The 23,616-nt window shown below is 43.4% G+C and overlaps 1 protein-coding gene across 10 annotated transcripts in view; it reads left to right on the forward strand.

Annotated features, from left to right (window-relative positions):
* Positions 1-23,616, forward strand: part of EVL (Enah/Vasp-like) — a 164,263-nt gene that overhangs the window by 114,295 nt on the left and 26,352 nt on the right. For 5 of the 10 annotated variants that reach the window (XM_077269451.1, XM_077269422.1, XM_077269428.1 and 2 more), the window contains exons 5-8: positions 14,826-14,884; positions 18,937-19,815; positions 22,441-22,685; positions 22,866-22,987. In XM_077269451.1, coding sequence (XP_077125566.1) covers positions 14,826-14,884; positions 18,937-19,815; positions 22,441-22,685; positions 22,866-22,987 — 1,305 coding nt within the window. The remainder of the gene's footprint in view (positions 1-14,825; positions 14,885-18,936; positions 19,816-22,440; positions 22,686-22,865; positions 22,988-23,616) is intronic. The other 5 variants (XM_077269492.1, XM_077269476.1, XM_077269459.1 and 2 more) reach the window with 1 other exon arrangement.

Consider the following 23,616-nt stretch of genomic DNA (forward strand, 5'->3'; position numbering starts at 1 on the left):
TTATCCTGAAAGATCTGGGAGCAGGTAGGCAGGAACCAAACAGAGCACATCTGAATACATTGATAGCCGGCAAGGGAATGACAGAAAGGCCAGGTAAAATAGGAAACACCCAGCCTCTGATGGACAGGTGGAAACCAAAGGCCGCAACCCACCAAAGTCACCCAGTACCAGCAGTAACCACCAGAGGGAGCCCACAAACAGAATCCACAACACCCAGAGCTGTACTCACTATTCTGCTGGTGCAGTCACTGTGTACATACATTACATCACTGATCCTGAGTTACATACTGTATTATACCCCAGAGGTGCACTCACTATTCTGCTGGTGCAGTCACTGTGTACATGCATTACATTACTGACCCTGTACTGATCCTGAGTTACCTCCTGCATTATACCCCAGAGCTGCACTCACTATTCTGCTGGTGCAGTCACTGTGCACGCATTACATTACTGATCCTGTTCTGATCCTGAGTTACCTCCTGTATTATACCCCAGAGCTGCATTCACTATTCTGCTGGTGCAGTCACTGTGTACATACATTACATTACTGATCCTGAGTTACATCCTGTATTATACTCCAGAGCTGCACTCACTATTCTGCTGGTGGAGTCACTGTGTACATATATTACTCATCTTGCACTGATTTCATGTTACATCCTGTAAAAAACTATTATAGTGGCTCAGCTGAGCTTCCTTTAGTCTTTTCCAATAAACTTACTGTTACCAATAGCATTAACCCCTTTCTGACATCTGACGTACTATCCCGTCGAGGTGGGGTGGGCCCGTATGGCCATCGACGGGATAGTACGTCATATGCGATCGGCCGCGCTCACGGGGGGAGCGCGGCCGGGTGTCAGCTGCCTATCGCAGCTGACATCCGGCACTATGTGCCAGGAGCGGTCACGGACCGCCCCCGGCACATTAACCCCCCGCACACCGCGATCAAACATTATCGCGGTGTACCGGCGGTACAGGGAAGCATCGCGCAGGGAGGGGGCTCCCTGCGGGCTTCCCTGAGACGATCGGTACAAGGGAATGTACTCACCTTGTACCGAGCGTCTTCTCCCTGCAGTCCCCGGATCCAAAATGGCCGCGGGGCTGCATCCGGGTCCTGCAGGGAGAACTTCCGGGTCAGGAGCAGGCTGCAGCTGCAGCTCTGTAAGCCTGCAGCAATGAGTGAGATCGCTGATCTCACAGAGTGCTATGCAAACTGTAAGATCGGCGATCTGTGATGTCCCCCCCTGGGACAAAGTCAAAAAAAAAAATTCCACGTGTAATAAAAAAATAAATTCCTAAATAAAGAAAAAAAAAAAAAATATTATTCCCATAAATGCATTTCTTTATCTAAAAAAAAAAAAGAAAAACAATAAAAGTACACATATTTAGTATCGCCGCGTCCATAACGACCGAACCTATAAAACTGTCCCACTAGTTAACCCCTTCAGTGAACACCGTAAGGAAAAAAAAAAAAACGAGCCAAAAAACAACGCTTTATTATCATACCGCCAAACAAAAAGTGGAATACCACGCGATCAAAAAGATGGATATAAACAACCATGGTACCGCTGAAAACGTCATCTTGTCCCGCAAAAAATGAGCCACCATACTGCATCATAACCAAAAAAATAAAAAAGTTATAGTCCTCAGAATAAAGCGATGCCAAAATAATTATTTTTTCTATAAAATAGCTTTTATCGTATAAAAGTGCCAAAACATAAAAAAAAGATATAAATGAGGTATCGCTGTAATCGTACTGACCCGAAGAATAAAACCGCTTCATCAATTTTACCAAACGTGGAACGGTATAAACACCTCCCCCAAAAGAAATTCATGAATAGCTGGTTCTTGGTCATTCTGCCTCACAAAAATCGGAATAAAAGGCGATCAAAAACTGTCACGTGTCCGAAAATGATACCAATAAAAATGTCAACTCGTCCCACAAAAAACAAGACCTCACATGACTCTGTGGACCAAAATATGGAAAAATTATAGGTCTCAAAATGAGGAGACGCAAAAACTTTTTTGCTATAAAAAGCGTCTTTTAGTGTGTGACAGCTGCCAATCATAAAAATCCGATATAAAAAAACGCTATAAAAGTAAATCAAACTCCCCTTCATCACCGCCTTAGTTAGGGAAGAATAATAAATTAAAAAAAATGTATTTATTTCCATTTTCCCATTAGGGCTAGGGTTAGGGCTAGGGTTAGGGCTAGGGTTAGGGCTAGGGTTGGGGCTAGGGTTGGAGGTAAAGTTAGGGTTAGGGTTGGGGCTAAAGTTAGGGTTAGGGCTAGGGTTAGGGTTGGGGCTAAAGATAGGGTTAGGGTTGGGGCTAAAGTTAGGGTTAGGGTTTGGATTACATTTACGGTTGGGATTAGGGTTGGGATTAGAATTATGGGTGTGTCAGGGTTAGGGGTGTGGTTAGGGTTACCATTGGGATTAGGGTTAGGAGTGTGTTTGGATTAGGGTTTCAGGTAGAATTGGGGAGTTTCCACTGTTCAGGCACATCAGGGGCTCTCCAAACGCGACATGGCGTCCGATCTCAATTCCAGCCAATTCTGAGTTGAAAAAGTAAAACAGTGCTCCTTCCCTTCCGAGCTCTCCCGTGCGCCCAAACAGGGGTTTACCCCAACATATGGGGTATCAGCGTACTCGGGACAAATTGGACAACAACTTTTGGGGTCCAAGTTCTCTTGTTATCCTTGGGAAAATAAAAATTTGGGGGGCTAAAAATCATTTTTGTGGGAAAAAAAAGGATTTTTTATTTTCACGGCTCTGCGTTGTAAACTGTAGTGAAACACTTGGGGGTTCAAAGCTCTCAAAACACATCTAGATAAGTTCCTTAGGGGGTCTACTTTCCAAAATGATGTCACTTGTGGGGTTTTTTAATGTTTAGGCACATCAGGGGCTCTCCAAAAGCAACATGGCGTCCCATCTTAATTCCAGTCAATTTTGCATTGAAAAGTAAAATAGCGCTCCTTCCCTTCCGAGCTCTGCTATGCGCCCAAACAGTGGTTTACCCCCACATATGGGGTATCGTCACACTCAGGACAAATTGCACAACAACTTTTGTGGTCTAATTTCTTCTCTTACCCTTGGGAAAATAAAAAATTGGGGGCGAAAAGATCATTTTTGTGAAAAAATATGATTTTTTATTTTTACGGCTCTGCATTATAAACTTCTGTGAAGCACTTGTTGGGTCAAAGTGCTCAACACACATCTAGATAAGTTCCTTAGGGGGTCTACTTTCCAAAATGGTGTCACTTGTGGGGGGTTTCAATGTTTAGGCACATCAGGGGCTCTCCAAACGCAACATGGCGTCCCATCTCAATTCCAGTCAATTTTGCATTGAAAAGTCAAATGGCGCTCCTTCCCTTCCGAGCTCTGCCATGCGCCCAAACAATGGTTTACACCCACATATGGGGTATCAGCGTACTCAGGACAAATTGCACAACAATTTTTGGGGTCCAATTTCTTCTCTTACCCTTGGGAAAAAAAAAAATTGGGGGTGAAAAGATCATTTTTGTGGAAAAATATGATTTTTTATTTTTACGGCTCTGCATTATAAACTTCTGTGAAGCAGTCGCAGGGTCAAAGTGCTCACCACACATCTAGATAAGTTCCTTAGGGGGTCTACTTTCCAAAATGGTGTCACTTGTGGGGGGTTTCAATGCTTAGGCACATCAGGGGCTCTCCAAATGCAACATGGCGTCCCATCTCAATTCCAGTCAATTTTGCATTGAAAAGTCAAATGGCTCTGCTTTCCTTCCGAGCTCTGCCATGCGCCCAAACAGTGGTTTACCCCCACATATGGGGTATCAGCGTACTCAGGACAAATTGTACAACAACTTTTGGGGTTCATTTTCTCCTGTTACCCTTGGTAAAATAAAACAAATTGGAGCTGAAATAAATTTTGTGTGAAAAAAAGTTAAATGTTCATTTTTATTTAAACATTCCAAAAATTCCTGTGAAACACCTGAAGGGTTAATAAACTTCTTGAATGTGGTTTTGAGCACCTTGAGGGGTGCAGTTTTTAGAATGGTGTCACACTTGGGTATTTCCTATCATATAGACCCCTCAAAATGACTTCAAATGAGATGTTGTCCCTAAAAAAAAATGGTGTTGTAAAAATGAGAAATTTCTGGTCAACTTTTAACCCTTATAACTCCCTAACAAAAAAAAATTTTGGTTCCAAACTTGTGCTGATGTAAAGTAGACATGTGGGAAATGCTACTTATTAAGTATTTTACGTGACATATCTCTGTGATTTAAGGGCATAAAAATTCAAAGTTGGAAAATTGCGAAATTTTCAAAATTTTCGCCAAATATGTTTTTTTCACAAATAAACGCAAGATATATCGAAGAAATTTTACCACTATCATGAAGTACAATATGTCATGAGAAAACAATGTCAGAATCGCCAAGATCCATTGAAGCGTTCCAGAGTTATAACCTCATAAAGGGACAGTGGTCAGAATTGTAAAAATTGGCCCGGTCATGAACGTGCAAACCACCCTTGGGGGTGAAGAGGTTAAACAGAATTGTGAATGTAGCTCCATAGTATTATACAGGATGTATCCCAGAATAAGTCTAAGGCTGCGGTCACACTATCAGGATTTGGTCAGTATTTTACCTCAGTATTTGTAAGCCAAAACCAGGAGTGGGTGATAAATGCAGAAGTGGTGCATATGTTTCTATTATACTTTTCCTCTAATTGTTCCACTCCTGGTTTTGGCTTACAAATACTGATGTAAAATACTGACCAAATACTGCTAGTGTGACGGCAGCCTAAGTGCTGATTTTGAGATTATGTATCCATAAAATAAAATCATTTCTAGCTGCGATACCAGACGCCACCTGAAGAGGTGCTGTTTCTCAGGACAGATTCTAGTCCAAATACAAGTAGTGTGTGTCAAGGATTAAATGGCACAATTTGCCAGTGAAGTGAGTGATCATAGCTTAATTACAGTGCCTACAGGAGGCCATGGACTAAGTGAAGGCCCTCCTTTACAGGTGGGGGTGGAGGAGGAATGATGGCTGAGAAAAATGAGCTGTGGCTGCTAACTGGAGATAAACAGATGTTAGTCACTGAGCTATAATAATGTCTCTAAAGGAAATGGTAACCCCTTACTAACAGAACCCGATAGGCACATAAGTATTAATTACACTGCATCCAATTTAAAGGGTAAGGGTGACAGCAGGCTATCCTCCTACACCTTGCCTTATGCTCCTGGGCATTTGTTCTAACTACATCAATGTTTCTCTATCGGCTCACCAACTGCTGTAAGACTAAAGCGCCCAGCATGCCCCGACAGCCAGCGGGGCCAGAGGTGCACCACTAAAGGCCCCGTCTCACTAAGCGATTTACCAACGATCACGACCAGCGATACGACCTGGCCGTGATCGTTGGTAAGTCGCTGTGTGGTCGCTGGGGAGCTGTCACACAGACAGCTCTCTCCAGCGACCAACGATCAGGGGAACGACTTCGGCATCGTTGAAACTGTCTTCAACGATGCCGAAGTCCCCCTGCAGCACCCGGGTAACCAGGGTAAACATCGGGTTACTAAGCGCAGGGCCGCGCTTAGTAACCCGATGTTTACCCTGGTTACCAAAAAAAACAAACAGTACATACTCGCCTTTCGGTGTCCAGGTCCCTTGCCGTCTGCTTCCTGCTCTGACTGAGCCGCCGTACAGTGAGAGCACAGCGCAGCAGTGACGTCACTGCTGTGCTCTCACTTCTCACTGTACGGCCGGATCTCAGTGAGAGCAGGAAGCAGACGGCAAGGGACCTGACGGACATCAGAAGGCGAGTATGTACTGTTTGTTTTTTTTTACATTTACGCTGGTAACCAGGGTAAACATCGGGTTACTAAGCGCGGCCCTGCGCTTAGTAACCCGATGTTTACCCTGGTTACCAGTGAAGACATCGCTGGATCGGTGTCACACACACCGATTCAGCGATGTCAGCGGGGCCTCAACGACCAAAAAAAGGTCCAGGCCATTCCGACACGACCAGCGATCTCGCAGCAGGGGCCTGATCGCTGGTACGTGTCACACATAGCGAGATCGCTATGGAGGTCGCTGTTGCGTCACAAAACTAGTGACTCAGCAGCGATCTCGCTAGCGATCTCGCTATGTGAGACGGGGCCTTTACATATAACACAGTGGAGGTCCAGATATAAGCCAAAAACAAGAGTGCAAATCCTGGTCAGCCCCCTTAAAGGCCCCGTCTCACATAGCGAGATCGCTAGCGAGATCGCTGCTGAGTCACTAGTTTTGTGACGCAACAGCGACCTCCATAGCGATCTCGCTATGTGTGACACGTACCAGCGATCAGGCCCCTGCTGCGAGATCGCTGGTCGTGTCGGAATGGCCTGGACCTTTTTTTGGTCGTTGAGGCCCCGCTGACATCGCTGAATCGGTGTGTGTGACACCGATCCAGCGATGTCTTCACTGGTAACCAGGGTAAACATCGGGTTACTAAGCGCAGGGCCGCGCTTAGTAACCCGATGTTTACCCTGGTTACCAGCGTAAATGTAAAAAAAAACAAACAGTACATACTCGCCTTCTGATGTCCGTCAGGTCCCTTGCCGTCTGCTTCCTGCTCTCACTGAGATCCGGCCGTACAGTGAGAAGTGAGAGCACAGCAGTGACGTCACTGCTGCGCTGTGCTCTCACTGTACGGCGGCTCAGTCAGAGCAGGAAGCAGACGGCAAGGGACCTGGACACCGAAAGGCGAGTATGTACTGTTTGTTTTTTTTGGTAACCAGGGTAAACATCGGGTTACTAAGCGCGGCCCTGCGCTTAGTAACCCGATGTTTACCCTGGTTACCCGGGTGCTGCAGGGGGACTTCGGCATCGTTGAAGACAGTTTCAACGATGCCGAAGTCGTTCCCCTGATCGTTGGTCGCTGGAGAGAGCTGTCTGTGTGACAGCTCCCCAGCGACCACACAGCGACTTACCAACGATCACGGCCAGGTCGTATCGCTGGTCGTGATCGTTGGTAAATCGCTTAGTGAGACGGGGCCTTAAGATCCAGCTCTGTTCTTCAGCTGCCACAAGAAAACAAACTGGTGATAATTCTTCCCTAAAATACAACACGCTCTCCGGAAACCAGATGACAAATGGGTTTTAACACCTTAAATTTAGATTCTCCTGAGGTTTAGCTATGTGTTTAATTCCACCTACATACACAGTTGCAATGCACAAGCAACATCCCTTTACACTGATCCTTTATGAGAATTTAAAGGGAATATATCTATTTCTATCACAAAAATATTTTATTTTTTTCATTTTTGTTGAATTCTAGATCACACCTGCATTAATATTGCTGCACAAATACCACTCATCACACAGGGTGTTAATGAGCAGGTACGCATTAACTGTGCCTGAGGCCGTGTGTCCACGGTAAGTAAATGCTGCTTGTTTGACGCTGCAGCGTCAAACACGCAGCGTCCAGATGTTCCAGCATAGTGGAGGGGATTTTTTGAAAATCCTGAAAAGCCTGCGACTCCGGACATGCTGCGCGCCTTTTCAGATCGCAGCATGTCCGTGCTACCTGCGGCGACGCTGCGTCGCCGCAGGTAATATCACAGTGCCCTATGGCGAGGGGTGCGATGATCCCGGATGTGTACTGTACACATCCGGCATGATCGCGTCCCAGAAAGGGGGCGGGGCTTAGCGTCGAGCGGCTTCGCCGCTGCGGCGATACCGCCGCCCATCCTGACCATGGACACATACCCTAAGACATGGTTTTTGCCAGCCTGAGTCTGGAGGCCAAGCTCTATGTTTTCACTTAATTGCAAAGTATAACTTAAGGTACCTTCACACTGAGCGACTTTACAACGATAACGATAGCGATCCGTGACGTTGCAGCGTCCTGGATAGCGATATCGTTGTGTTTGACACGCAGCAGCGATCTGGATCCTGCTGTGATATCGTTGGTCGGAGCTAGAAGGCCAGAACTTTATTTGGTCGTCAGATCGGCGTGTATCGTTGTGTTTGACAGCCAAAGCAACGATGCCAGCAATGTTTTACAATGGTAACAAGGGTAAATATCGGGTTACTAAGCGCAGGGCCGCGCTTAGTAACCCGATATTTACCCTGGTTACCATTGTAAAAGTAAAAAAAAAAACAGTACATACTCACCTTCTGATGTCCGTCAGGTCCCCCGGCGTCCGCGCTGCTGCTCAGAGCTTCCTGCACTGAATGTGTCAGTGCCGGCCGTAAAGCAGAGCACAGCGGTGACGTCACCGCTCTGCTTTAGGGCCGGCGCTTACACAGTGCAGGGAAGCGGACGCCGGGGGACGCGGCAGACACCGGAATGTAAGTATGTAGTGTTTGTTTTTTTTTACATTTGCACTGGTAACCAGGGTAAACATCGGGTTACTAAGTGCGGCCCTGCGCTTAGTAACCCGATGTTTACCCTGGTTACCCGGGGACTTCGGCATCGTTGGTCGCTGGAGAGCTGTCTGTGTGACAGCTCTCCAGCGACCACACAATGACGAAACAGCGACGCTGCAGCGATCGGCATCGTTGTCTATATCGCTTCAGCGTCGCTTAATGTGACGGTACCTTTATTCTTTAACCCCTTAGTGACAGAGCTAATTTGCAGCTTAACGACCGGGCCAATTTTTACAATTCTGACCACTGTCTCTTTATGAGGTTATAACTTTGGAACACTTTAACGGATCCCGCTGATTCTGAGATATGTCACACAAAATAGTTAATAAATAACATTTCTCACATGTCTACTTTATATCAGAACAATTTTGGATCCAAAATTTTTTTTTGTTTAGGAAGTTATAAGGGTTAAAAGTTGACCAGCGATTTCTCATTTTTACAACAAAATTTACAAAACCATTTTTTTAGGGACCATTTCACATTTAAAGTCACTTTGAGGGGGTGTACATGACAGAAAATACCCAAAAGTGACACCATTCTAAAAACTACACCCCTCAAGGTGTTTATAACCACATTCAAGAAGTTTATTAACCCTTTACGTGCTTCACAGGAACTGAAGCAATATGGAAGGAAAAAATTAATTCAACTTTTTTTTTTTTTTACAAACATTTTACTTCAGAACCAATTTTTTCTTATTTTCACAAGTGTAAAAAGAGAAAATAAACCACAAAATTTGTTGTGCAATTTCTCCTGAATACGTCGATACCCCATATGTGGGGGTAAACCACTGTTTGGGCGCACGGCAGAGCTTGGAAGGGAAGGAGCGCCATTTGACTTTTTCAATGCAGAATTAGCTGGAATTAAGATCGGACGCCATGTCGCGTTTGGAGAGCCCCTGATGTGCCTAAACAGTGGAAACCCCCCACAAGTAACCCCATTTTGGAAAGTAGACTCCTTAAGGAACTTATGTAGATGTGTGGTGAGCACTTTGAACCCCCAAGTGCTTCAGAGAAGTTTATAACGTAGAGCCGTGAAAATAAAAAATTGTATTTTTTCCACAAAAATTATCTTTTCTCCCCCAAATTTTTATTTTCACAAGGGTAACAGGAGAAATTGGACCCAAAACGTTTTTGTCCAGTTTGTCCTGAGTACACCGATATCCCATATGTGGGGGGGACCACTGTTTGGGCACACTTCGGGGCTCGGTAGGGAAGTAGTGATGTTTTTGGAATGCAGACTTTGATGGAATGGTCTACGGGCGTCATGTTGTGTTTGCAGAGCCCTTGATGTGCCTAAACAGTAGAAACCCCCCACAAGTGGCTCCATTTTGGAAACTAGATCCCCCCAAAGGAGCTTATCTAGATGTGTGGTGAGCACAGGTGCTTCACAGAAGTTTATAATGCAGAGCCGTGAAAATAAAAAACTTTTTTTTCCACAAAAATGATTTTTTAAGCCTCCAATTTTTTTTTATTTTCCCAAGGGTAGCAGGAGAAACTGGACCCCAAAAGTTGTTGTCCAATTTGTCCTGAGTACGCTGATGCCCCATATGTGGGGGTAAACCACTGTTTGGGCGCACGGCAGAGCTCAGAAGGGATGGAGCACCATTTGACTTTTTGAATGCAAAATTGGCTGGAATCAATGGTGGAGCCATGTCGCGTTTGGAGAACCCCTGATGTACCTAAACAGTGGAAACCCCCCAATTCTAACTCCAACCCTAACCCGAACACACCCCTAACCCTAATCCCAACCCTAACCAGAACCCTAATCACAACCCTAACCCCAACACACCCCTAAACCTAATCCCAACCCTAACCATAAGCCTAACCACAAACATAACCCTAATCCCAACACACCCCTAACCCCAAACCTAACTCTAATCCCAATCCTAACCCTAATCCAATCCCTAACCCTAATCCAAACTCCAACCCTAACTTTAGCCCCATCCCTAACCCTAACTTTAGCCCCAACCCTAACCCTAACTCTAATTTTAGCCCAACTCACTTTAGCCCAACTGTAACCCTACTTGGAAAATGGAAATAAATACATTTTCTTTATTTTATTATTTTTCCCTAACTAAGGGGGTGATAAACGGGGGGTTTATTTACTATTTTTTTTAATTTTGATCACTGTTATAGACCCTATCACAGTGACCAAAATGAACCAATAGGAAAAATCTTCCTATTGTTGCCAGGTGCTAGCCGGCAGATCTCAGCGGGCGCACTGCGCATGCGCCCACCATTTTTTTCCCGGAAGATGGCGGTGCCCATGGGGGAAAGCAGGAGGGCTGAGGAGCACCGGGAGGTACCGGGCGGGGATCGTAAACCCTATTTCTCTCTCCTCTTGTTGTGCGATCACATCAGAGTAGAGAAAAATTAAATGGCACATCGGACTTTTTTTTTTTTGTGGTCGCCGCTATATGGTTAATAGCAGCGATCGCAAAACCAGGGTCTGACCCGAATCATTTTCTCTGGGGTCTTCCATAGGTTTAAGTACCTTTAATGGCCGGCTTGAAAAGGTGTATCGGCGGTCGTTAAGGGGTTAATACATTGCCCTTCATTGGCATCTACAGGTGCTTCTCACAAAATTAGAATATCATGAAAAAGTCAATTTATTTCAGTTCTTCATTACAAAAAGTGAAACTCATTATATAGAGTCATTACTAAGTGATCTATTTCACGTGTTTATTTCTGTTAATGTTGATGATTATGGCTTACAGTCAATGAAAACCCCAAAGTCATTATCTCATTAAATTAGAATAATTAAAGGGAACCTGTCACCCCCAAAATGGCTGGTGAAGTAAGCTCACCGGCATCAGGGGCTTATCTACAGCATTCTGTAATGCTGTAGATAAGCCCCCGATGTTACCTGAAAGAGGAGAAAAAGAGGTTAGATTATACTCACCCAGGGGCGGTCCCGGTGCGGTCAGAGCAAAGTACTGCAGTGCGCAGGCGCCGGGCCTCTCTGACCTTTCCGGCGCCTGTGTACTGCAGTACTTTGCTCTGCCCTGAACAGGGCAGACAAAGTACGCCTGTGCCGGAGCCGCGGCGTAAAGACCCGAAGAGGACGTCATGGAATGAACATGGGAGGCGTCGGAGCAGAGCTGAGACGCCCATTTGACCAGACGGCAGCGGGACCGCCCCTGGGTGAGTATAATCTAATGTCTTTTTCTCCTCTTTCAGGTAACATTGGGGGCTTATCTACAGCATTACAGAATGCTGTAGATAAGCCCCTGATGCCGATGAGCTTACCTCACCAGCCATTTTGGGGATGACAGGTTCCCTTTAACAAAAACACCTGCAAAGGCTTCCTAAGCGCTTAAAAAAGTCCCTTAGTCTGTTTCAGTAGGCTCCATGTGACGATTCGTAAATAAAAACGAAAAGTGGACCCTCTGGACCGCGACGGCGACTATCGCCACGGAAGCTGGAGGATCAAGACGGAAAAAGGGGAAGATAACGGGCTGGCGATGGTGGCAGGAACTCAGGATAGGTGGGAACTGCAGAGACACAGAACTGGCGGGTATGACTGAGACAAAAGCCTGGCGGGAACACTGCAGCCACACAGGGACAGACAGGAACAAGGCAGAGACTTAGGGACTGGCAAGGTACTACAGAGACGAAGGGACTGATAGAAACACTACAGTAACACAGGGACTGGCAGGAATACTACAGTGACACAGGGACTGACGGGAGCAAGGCAGGGACACAGGAGCAGGCAAGGTACTGCAGAGAAACAGGAACTGATGGAAACACGGCAGGGACACAGGAAACAGGCAAGGCACTGCAGAGAAAAGAAGAGACACAAGGTCAGAGGGCAAGGAACGCACAGAGACCACGGGCGGCCAGGAGCACTTGATAGCACAAATGAACCTCAGGCACAGAGTGGCGGCAGGAAGCAGTTTACATACCAGCGCGGAGACCACTTCCAGGTTACAGCCCTCCAGGATGATGGAGAGGACAGGAAGGAGCGCCAGCAGGGGAACTAGAGGTGCGCACACGCAGAGCCGAATGCGGCGTGCATGCGCACCCGACGAGCAGCAGAAGCCGGGAGCGAGCGCTGGAGTGAAGACGCTGCAGCAGAGGAGCCGCGCCGGGACGCCGAGGACAGGTAAGTATGACAGGGCACGGGGAGCGGCAGCGGCATGACACTCCACAATCATGGGGAAGACTGCTGACTTGACAAATGTCCAGAAGGCAGTCACTGACTCACTTCACAAGGAGGGTAAGCCACAAAAGTTCATTGTTAAATAAGCTGGTTGTTCACAGAGTGCTGTATCCAAGCATATTAATGGAAAGTTGAGTGGAAGGAAAAAGTGTGGTAGAAAAAGGTGCACAAGCAACCGGGATAATCGCAGCCTTGAAAGGATTGTTAAGAAAAGGCCATTCAAAAATTTGGGGGAGATTCACAAGGATTTGACTGCTGCTGGAGTCATTGCTTCATGAGCCACCACACACAGACGTATCCAGGACATGGGCCACAAGTGTTGTATTCCTTGTGTCAAGCCACTCATGACCAATAGACAATGCCAGAAGCATCTTACCTTGGTCAAGGAGAAAAAGAACTGGACTGTTGCTCAGTGGTCCAAGGTGTTGTTTTCAGATGAAAGTAAACTTTTCATTTCATTTGAAAATCAAGGTCCAAGAATCTAGGGGAATAGTGGAGAGGCCACCATCCAAGCTTCTTTAGATCTAGTGCGAAGTTTCTACAATCAGTTATGTTTGGGGAATCATGTCATCTGCTGGTGTAGGTCCACTGTGTTTTATCAACACCAAAGTCAGGGCAGCCATCTACCAGGACATTTTAGAGCACTTCATGCTTCCCTCTGCCGAGAAGCTTTTTGGAAATAGAAATTTCATTCTCCAGCAGGACATGGCACCTGTCCACACTGCCAAAAGTACCAATACCTGGTTTAAAATCAACAGCATCACTGTGCTTGATTGGCCAGCCAACTCACCTGACCTTAACCCTACAGAGAATCTCTGGGGTATTGTCAAGAGGAAGATGAGATACATCAGACCCATCAATACAGACTAGCTGAAGGCATGTTATGGTAGCCCAGGTTGCTTTCATAATACTCAGCAGTGCCACAGGCTGATCGCCTACATGCCACGCTGCATTGATGCAGTAATTGATTGTTTTGCCAAGTATTCAAAGGTGTCGGATACGGCTTTAAAGAAGACGATTAATTTTATTATAATAATTAAATGATTACAGAAAATAGGAAATAGTGTGATATTGTGTACACTTTTGCATAATATAAATCACAAAGGTAAAGTACTTACATTGCACACTACATAGGAAAAACTTCACCAGGAGTAGCACATCATCTCTCCGGGAACATCAGCTGTGAGAAGCAGCACAGTGAAGACAGAGAAATTCCTGGGATCCACACTGTGGCGTCACGGGCGTCCCATTTTTAGTCCACAAGTTAACAGGGCTTCTGTCTTAGCTGAAGTCTTCCCCAACTTATATCTTGTTTAGAAACAAATGCTTGCGTAACCAAGTATTACACAAGCCCTACCAAGTTCTATTTGTCCAATATAGTACGAGCCCTACTAAGTTCTATTTGTCCGATATAGTATCCCTCTGGCAGCGTGGCTAACTCTTCAGACGTCCGTCAACATCAGACAAATACATCACCGGATAAAATATGCTAAAGGCTCTCCTGGTACCAAATATTTTACCATACTATAAATACAACATTTATCACTAAACATGGATAACGTAACTATGCAGTAATTGGATGATACTATGCACATACGCTTTCCCACTAAAGATTGATAAAGGAACTATGTGGTCAAGGTGTTGCTACCAATACGGATTCCTGATAGCCATTAACATCTTAGCACTACATTAATGCCAAAGGAGCGCCGATCAAGTATTGAGTGCATTTACTGAACATACATTTCAGTAGGCCAACATTTCGGATTTTAAAATCATTTTCAAGCTGGTGTTATAAAGTATTCTAATTTACTGAGATAATTACTTTTGGGTTTTCATTGGCTGTAAGCCATAATCCTCAACATTAACAGAAATAAACACGTGAAATAGATCAATCTGTTTGTAATGACTCTATATAATACATGAGTTTCACTTTTTGTATTGAAGAACTGAAATAAATTAAGCTTTTGTTGATATTCTAATTTTGTGAGAAGCACCTGTATAACCTATTACCTGGAAGATGGATCATCCTCTTACCTGTTAAAGGGAACCTGTCACCCCCAAAATGGCAGATGAGCTAAGCCCACCGGCATCAGGGGCTTATCTACAGCATTCTGTAGATAAACCCCTGATGCCGATGGGCTTAGCTCATCTTTGATTTTGGGGGTGACAGGTTCCCTTTAAGCACACAGTGCATGGAGCAGGACATCTAGTGGTAGAACCCAGGCAGTGCACACAATTAAATGTGATCCTTTTATTACTTTGTAGGCAAATAATGGAAGCACAGCAGCGACAAGAGACCCTGGAAAGGAGGACATCGACTACAGGCAAGTGTGATCAATGAACTGTGTGTGAATGTTGCATTTTCTGTGCCTTTTAACCGCTAACTGAATTAATAGAATGCTGTTAGGTTGACGCCCCTTTAATCTGCTTGAATATTTATCCTAGTTAATGAATATTAATGTGTTCCGAAATATCAAGTTTGCAAGATCAAAGAAAAATATATCTGTATCCCATCTTGGATATATGAGTCATGTGACATGAATGGATGGATTTATTTATTTTTAAGTTGGTGTGTTTTGAGTAAATGATGACATACTTTGTACTTGTGGGAACAGACCCTTACCAGTGATGGTGCTCACGCTACCATAGCCCTGATTCATCCTTATTTTAGAACCATTTTGACTACAGGAAAAAAGCAGCAATTATGTTTACACCTTATTATTTCATTTCAGTCTTTTTTTTCTTAAGCCATTTTTCCTTACTTTTATCATTTTCCTCTTTTTGTTCAATAATGTGGGTGCAGTGCTCCTTATGCCAAGGTTGTAGCCTATTTTTGTGCCATTGTACTGCAGTGCCCAGTACCGTATCTTGTTTTTGGTGCAGTTCAAGACTAACGTGTGACATTTAAAAGGATGGTGTAATTTATTGCTTGGAAAAAAAAAATCAAAGACAAAAAAAGCACTTTGATTTTGTGTAAAACCAATCCCCATGCACAATTTTAAATAATATGGCAGGACAAAAAAATACACAACAAATGTCAACAGAAAAAAAAAAAAAAAGTTACCGGCACTTAAAACCCCCCAAAAAGAAATGATAAATCAGGGCTATTGTGTTTTTGAGGATTCATTTAAGATGGCATTTCATCCTCAGAATTCCACAAACATTATTTCAACTTTTCAATCAGTTTTAAGTCAGAATTCTGGTGAAAAAAAACTCCTTGATGAATCTAGCCCCAAATCTGCATAGACCGTTGGCCAACTTTTCGGATACTTTAAATCACTTTAGTGTAGTTTCAGACGTGAACATAAAAGAAATGTGATAGGCCTTATGCTCAGTTGCATGCTAATCTTCTGTAACCTGCCCTTTAAAGGGGCAAGTTTAGTTGGAAACCTTGATGGGGACCTCCGTCTGCTTGGAAGTAGACTAAGTGCTTCATTTCAGGATGATTATTCTAGCATCCCCTAGAATCTGGTGTAGACCTGATCAAAAGCCCCCAATGCTTTACACTGCATCGCCGCACTGCATATAGGCTTAGATATAATGCTTTGTAGATGGCAGCACATAAGCGGTGCTTGGATCCACCACTTCTATAGACTATCACACAAAAGGATTAGCTACAACAGCGTAGGAAAAAGAATCTTACATGGTCTGCTTAGGTACATTCAATCAGCAGGCGGTATCACAACACATGAGGCTTAGCTATTTTGCTCAGCAGCAGCAATTGCTTGATAGACTTAGATACATCAGCTCGGTAGACCGTATCATATTGGATAGGCTTGGATACTGCAGCTCAGTGGACTCTCACACACCAGAGGCTTGGATACATAGGTTCATGAGAGCGTATCACACAATAAGCATACATACAGCAGCTCAGTAGGCAGTATCTTACGTGAAAGGCTTAGATACATTGGCAGACAATCGCTCTTCCTCTCCCTTGTATTTCGGTCTCCCTCCGGTGGAGGTATCACACTGTGATGCTGCTTTATGTCAGGGCAGTGTTATTTCCTTCCCTTTCCTGTTGTACGTGACTGGGATTGTTTTATGAAATCTCTGATGTAGTCCCAGAAAATTTCTCAAGGAAAATGTCCCCGAAGCATTTCACAAAAAAAAATGAAAAATGTGTCTTTTCATGTAGCAATTATAGCGGAGCAGCACCTCTAATACTGACTTTACAGCCCCCAAATGTACAAGCCGTGTTACCAGCTGCAGTTACAAGTGCCGCTGAGATCACTAAATTGTATTCTTCAGTGAAAGAGAAAAGCTAGAAAATTTGTAGTGTAACTATGGGGAAATATGGGCTACCCAGGAATAGAAAAAAAACATGAAGTCTATTCCTAACACTGCGCCACAAGTGTCTTCAGGTTGCATCTGGTATTGCAGTTCCATTGAAATGAACGGAGGCTACCTGCAATACCGCACACAACCTGTAAACAAGTGTGGCACTGCTTTAGGAAGAAGAGAACCATTTTTAATCCAAGTTTAGTATTACAGTCACATGGTAACTCCCATGATATTAATCCTCCAGACTCACCTTTGCAGGGTGTGGAGACCAGTGCACTAAGTGGATATCTTTCCGGCACCAATTTAGTGAGCACAGCTCTCCAGCCATGTCACAGCTTATAGTTTGAGGACTCTACAAATAGCTCCATGTAGTTAAGCTTCCTGTACCTCTGAGCGAGATATAGGGAGAAATACACCAGAATTTTTCAGATGTTGAGTGGAATATGGCTTTAAGTGGCTCCGGTAACTTCGTATCCTTCTTTGCTGTAGTAGCTACCTGGTTTTGTAGATTGCAATGCTGCTTCTTGTAGTGCTTCTGCATATGTGCAACTGAGACTGTGGAGGTGTGTCTGCACGAGTGAGTCTTTCATGCATTAGGCCTTAAGTGTCCTTATTTGCCCGTCTGATATGTTATGATTTATTAACATGAAGAAAACACTAAAAAATGTGAAAACACTGCCCATTTAATTCTGCAGCCTCAGGGTTTTGCCTGTATTGGTTCTGCATAAAGATCCTTAAAAATATAATGAGGTTACTGATATATGACACTGCTATATTGAAGGTACTTACAGACTATGGGCACCTCTACATGTTTTCTTTATTGTATTGTGTGTATTAGCTGTAGTAAAATATTTCTGCAATTGGTTTTTAATTTTGACATTTTTGTTTCAGCAGCATGCATGTCTTACAACGCACTGCAAGCTGCTCGATGCTGTCCAGCATCAATCTGAATAGCCGGCTTCCTGAGAGCTCAGTCTCCAGGCCATCTCCCTACTCTATTGACTGCCATTCAGATCTCACACCAAATGAAACGGCAGGCGAGGTTCTGGAACAGAGAGACAAGAAGGTGGTTGTGGTGACTGAGGCTTAACAGAATCAAGCAGCTTGCTGTGTATGTTATTACATGACAGTGGAAGAGAAACAAAAAAACTAATTAAAACTAAATGCTGACATTTTTCATTGCACAGAATACATACAATGCACTCACATTGACATGCAAAAGGAGTTCATAGCCTTTAAGGTTTTCTTCTTTTTTTTTCTTTAGAAAAGTTTTACTTCCAACAGAATTGTATTTCTTTGTATCTATATGAACTAAAGAACATTGGTGAGGTTACTAAAGATCTCCAGTGGTGGCACGGTATGGCACAGGGGCCCTAAACTCCCTGCTACAGCCACCATTAAATAGCTTACTGCATTCGGATTTATACAGTGGTGGGGTTGGAGTAAGCAGTTGCTGGGCACCTGATGCTTTGGGTTAAACTATAGCATTAAGAAACCTGTCTAATGTTGTATTCCCTAATGGCAAACAGTGTGGGATGGTCGTCCAGTCTCAGTCCCCATAGACTGATCCCACAAACCATCTAGAGCATCAGATAACAAAAATAAATAAGGTTCTCACCCTGCAGATGGTTAAAGAACATCCCACAATTATCTTCCCCATGTTCTTTACATCCCATAGTGATACCATTTAGTTCATTTTTAGTTGCATTTCTATATTTACAAAATTAAATTTTGATTGTTAGAATTGCACCAACCAGTCAGCATAGTAGACGCTGATGAAGAACCAACTCGGGAGCCAAAATTGTCCCAATAATTGGTCAATCTCATCAATGTTCTTCAGAAATAGATACAAAAATGTTATTTCTGTTGAGATTGGAAAATCCCTATTTTCTGCATTTTTACTATCCTTAGAAACGTGGACCCCTTGTTGTTTATTTTATTTGTAACCATGAAAGTCTGTGCATGCAGCCATCATTTTTTACTTTCCGTTTCCATCTGTCTCCCGCACTGCCAGCTTTCCTAAACCCTCTGCCTGATTTGTTGCCCTTGATAAATGCCCATTTTGCTCTTTTCATTTTATTTTTTCTTTTTTTAGTTTCCACCCTTCAGATAAACGTATCTTCCTCCCCTACCCACTGCCAGTCTCCTCCTCCTGACTACAATAACTACAGAACATCTCCTTCCGCTGGTACTATCCCACCACCATCTTACGCCAAAGCTATCTCTTCAGCATCTCCTGTCCCTGAACCTAGTAATATATCCACTCAAAAGTCCTCTAACAGAAGCAACGATTCCCCAGAGTTGCCGTCTAACAGTCTGTCTGGATTGGAGTCTTCCGCATCCCAAGCTTCTGCCTTTTCTCCAATCTGGCCAAGTAATGGGACCCTATCCCGAAGCGTCAAGCAAATTTCCCTATCCCCACCACCACCAAATTCCCATTCTCCATTAACTTCTCATCAGTCTGTAAAACATCCCTCTGTGTCCTTTTCGTCCCGCTCTTCGTCTCCTTCTGTGGCTTTACCTGTGCTTCACCAGAACGTGTCTCCACAACTCCCAATTCCAGCAACTCTTCCCGTGATTCCTGCCCAGAACGTGAGGAGTAGAGGAGGTCTTGACAAAATGGTCCAAAACTCAAACTTACCTCATCAGATAGGGCCAGATGACCAAGCAGATGAACCACACTCAACTCAGATTCCATTAAGTTCTCAGAAAGCCAAAGTTAAAAGCTACGACCGGTCCTTTCTGTCCTGCCTAGAAACTGTACCCCTCCCTCAATTGCCAGTCATTGCCAGCCCGGCTGGGACTCTGACTCATGCTTCTGCTCAACCTTTCCACACCTCCTGTCAACCTTCTCAACCATCTTACCAGTCCACATCACATTTTGTTTCATTACCTCCCCCTTATGCTGCTGTATCTGAGCTGAATTTGTCCAAGAGGACTACACATTATATGACATCCGCCATTTCCCAGTTAAGTAAGTACAAGTCACTCAATAAGCAGAAAATGTCATGGGATTTGTGTTGATGTCCAGTCACAGAAATGCATGCACTTGTTTTTTTTTTCTGAACCCTCATTTAAAGGGGATCCATAGTTACAGGATCCTGCCTTGAAGAATCTGACGTCCTTTTACATATCTTGACTTATTTTTAGAATAAGGTATATATATATTTTTTACATCCAGAGCTGCATTGAAAATCCTGCTGTTGCTAGAAGCTGGTTAGAGCTGTCCAAAGCTTAATGGGGATGCAAACAGGTTTCATAAATAGAAGCCCAATATGCAATCATAGTAATTGTTGAGGATCTGGCTACAGAATCGGTCATGTGTTTCCATGCAGCGGTCACAACAAGGGAAATGTGGTATTAGATGCCTGGCCAACCAAATAATACATAGATGGGCCCGGTCCCCCAGAAGGGTGTAGTAATGTTTAGCACTAAAAATAGTTTTGTGATCTTTTGCAATTACCATACGGAGTCATGCTCTCTGAATAAAGTGAAACAGCAGGGGAAAGCTGCAGAGGATCACTGACTGGGCTTGCATGCCAGATGGTGCCATGTTGGACACTAGTCGTATTGCTTGTCTGTTAGAGCCAACAGGAAGCCAGCAACATTTTCAAGGCGCTTTGGATGTTATTGGAGTATGATATGAGTCAAGATCACTAAAGTAAAACCAAAGTAATTGTTAGAAGTGTGTAACATGACCACCTAAGGAACGGAATGATAATGACAAATAGAGATGGGTAGGGGGTCACTAACTTATTTGCAAGTCATACGTTTAAGATGTCAAAGGCGCAACAATGGGAACATTTTATTACAAAACGGAGATCCCATGACTTTAGGTTTCTGTAGCTATTAGTCAAGAAGTTAGGCTAGGACGGCATAGTATCACTCATGAGGGCTGACAACACTGTTATAACATATTTGCATTACATTTTTTGGGTTCTTAATTATTTCTGCTGACATAATAAACAGCACAGCTTACTGTCAATAATACTGAAATTATGGTGGACCCTAGTATATGTGAAAAGGAACATGCCTTTTTCTTTATTACGGTAAATACTTAAATTTTGATCAAAAACTTTTTTTTTTTTTTTTACAGCCTCTATATATCACAGTACCTAGCAGAATAAGTAATCAATAAATCAGTCAGTGAGCTTGTTCCAGGGATTCTCAGGGATTGAAAGAGTGCGTTTACATTAAGTGATCAGCGGTGTTATGTATCTGCCCATCAGTGGTCATTTAATAAACTGCATTTAATATGTGCACAGAACAACCAGCAATAGGCCGTTCAGGGCTCATAAGGTGCCACGTCTCTCGGCAGCACAGGTTCTGTTTACACAGGATGATGTGCTTCCGAGAACAGTGATCTTTCACCAAGCCAAAAATTAATTTCACAACCTTTTTTTGTTCAAAGGTTGATAGGCAATTTAGACTGCAAGATTATTGGCAAATTATGCAGTATGAATGCACTTTAACACTTTCTTTTGAATTGTCTTCTATGCAGATTTATGACTACATCAAAGTTCATCTCAGCAGAAGAGAGATAAGACCCTGCCATAAGATAAACTCACTGACTGTTTCTCTGGTAGCCAATTCATAAGTCTGCTATGTACACTGATATATAGAGGCTGTAGAAGACAAATAGTTCAGCATTTTGAATGAAACCTTATTCCAAAAATATTTTTAGACAAAACGTATATGCATTCAAATAATGTCCTAATGATGCTCATGTCCTTTAAAATGGTTTTTCACTTACAGGGAAAGTGAACTCCAAATTCTCTAAAATCAACAGAACGAGTATTCACCCTCCTCCGGCCTCAGCTATCCGCTGCTGCTTGGATCTCAGTGTTTTCGCTGAAGTGATGACATCACATTGAGGACGCACATCACCGCTGCAGCTAATCGCTTATCTCAGGGGCTTGTGCATTCTACGTGGGCACAACTGCTGAGCTCCGTAATTAGCTACAGCAGTCATGTCACCACTCCAGCCCAAACACCGAGCTGGAGCTGGCGAGTACCCGCTCTTATTTTAGAGTCTCTGGTCCACTTTACTGAAAATGGAAAACCCCATCAGGTAGGAAAAAATGATGGTAGTGTCTTCATGCAGTCTCCTACTTGAGTCACTACCTAACCTGTGCACACTGCCAGAGCAGGTCCAGTAATTCTTACATTAACCTTTCTAATTAGGGTAGTTAATATGCAAAAGCACCAATCGAGTAGTTACATATGTTGAGCGAAAGATCACCTTGAAGCCTATTCATGTCTGCTCTCTTGTCCCTGGTATGAGGGTTATTTTCCCAATTCATAGATATAAGACTTTTCTCTACAGATTGTATATTTTTTACTATAGTAAAGAGAAATTTCACAGTATTTTCAACCCCATTTTAAAATATTCAAGCCCCAGCTTTAACATTGCCTATACACTAAGCTAACCTATCTCTTAATGAATTTTTCCTCAAGCATTCACGTTTTTCTTTACATTTTATCTTTTACATTGTAGAACAAAAGTCTCCCATTTCTACAAGGAAACCATCAATAAGCAGTTCTTTAGTGATCCGTCGTTATCCCCTTGCCTAATAAAGAAATTATTTTATTTTTGAAGGTCCCATGGTCCCTCCGGGCCATCTCTCTACTACAACTATGGTAGCTTCAGTTGGGGTAGTACCTGCTCCATCCAGTGGACCTCCACCACCGCCACCACCCGTTCTTCTACCGCCATCAGGAGCTACGCCGCCACCTGCCCCTCCACTACCAGCTGGAGGAAGCCAAGGGGTAGTATATGAAGATAGCCCAGCGTCCGGGCTGGCAGCAGCTCTGGCCGGTGCCAAACTAAGGAAAGTACAACGGGTGAGACTTATCTACATTCCCTGTAACCTCATCATCTTGAGAAATCGCTGTATACCTTTTAGGCCGAGAAATGGAAGTTGCATAAAATTCAGAGAGCAAAATCTAATAACATGACACTCAAGGGCATTTTTTTCCATCAACTTTTTTTTTTCTTTCTTTAAATATATTTTCTCCTTGAAGCCAGAAGATGGTTCAGGAAGTTCTAGTCCCTGCGGAGCTTCCAAGACTGATGCCAATCGAACAAGCAGTGGAAGTGGAGGAGGAGGATTAATGGAGGAAATGAATAAACTGCTGGCAAAAAGGTTCAGTACTCTAAGAATTAGTGATGCATTAAAAGGGTATTCTCATTTCAGATTTTGACTGTTTATCCTATAGATTTGACAAATTTTTGAGAGCTGAGAATACCAGGTAGTTTTATTCTTGTTCATAGGGACAGTATTATAGTAGTTATATTCTTGTAAATAGTGGCGGTATTATAGTAGTTATATTCTTGTACATAGAGGCAGTATTATAGTAGTTATATTCTTGTACATAGGGGCGGTATTATAGTAGTTTTATTCTTGTGCTTAAGGGCAGTATTATAGTAGTTATATTCTTGCACAAGAATATAACTACTGTAATACTGCTCCTATGTGCAAGAATATAACTACTATAATACTGCTCCCTATGTACAAGAATAAAACTACTATAATACTGCCCCTATGTACAAGAATATAACTACTATAATACTGCTCCCTATGTGCATAGGGGACAGTATTATAGTAGTTTTATTCTTGTACATAGGGGCAGCATTATAGTAGTTATATTCTTGCACATAGGAGCAGTATTATAGTAGTTACTGTATATTCTTGCACATAGGAGCAGTATTATGGTAGTTATATTCTTGTACATAGGGACAGTATTATGGTAGTTATATTCTTTTACATAGGAG

This window comes from Ranitomeya variabilis, chromosome 1 (genome assembly GCF_051348905.1).
Source record: "Ranitomeya variabilis isolate aRanVar5 chromosome 1, aRanVar5.hap1, whole genome shotgun sequence".
NCBI lineage: Eukaryota > Metazoa > Chordata > Amphibia > Anura > Dendrobatidae > Ranitomeya > Ranitomeya variabilis.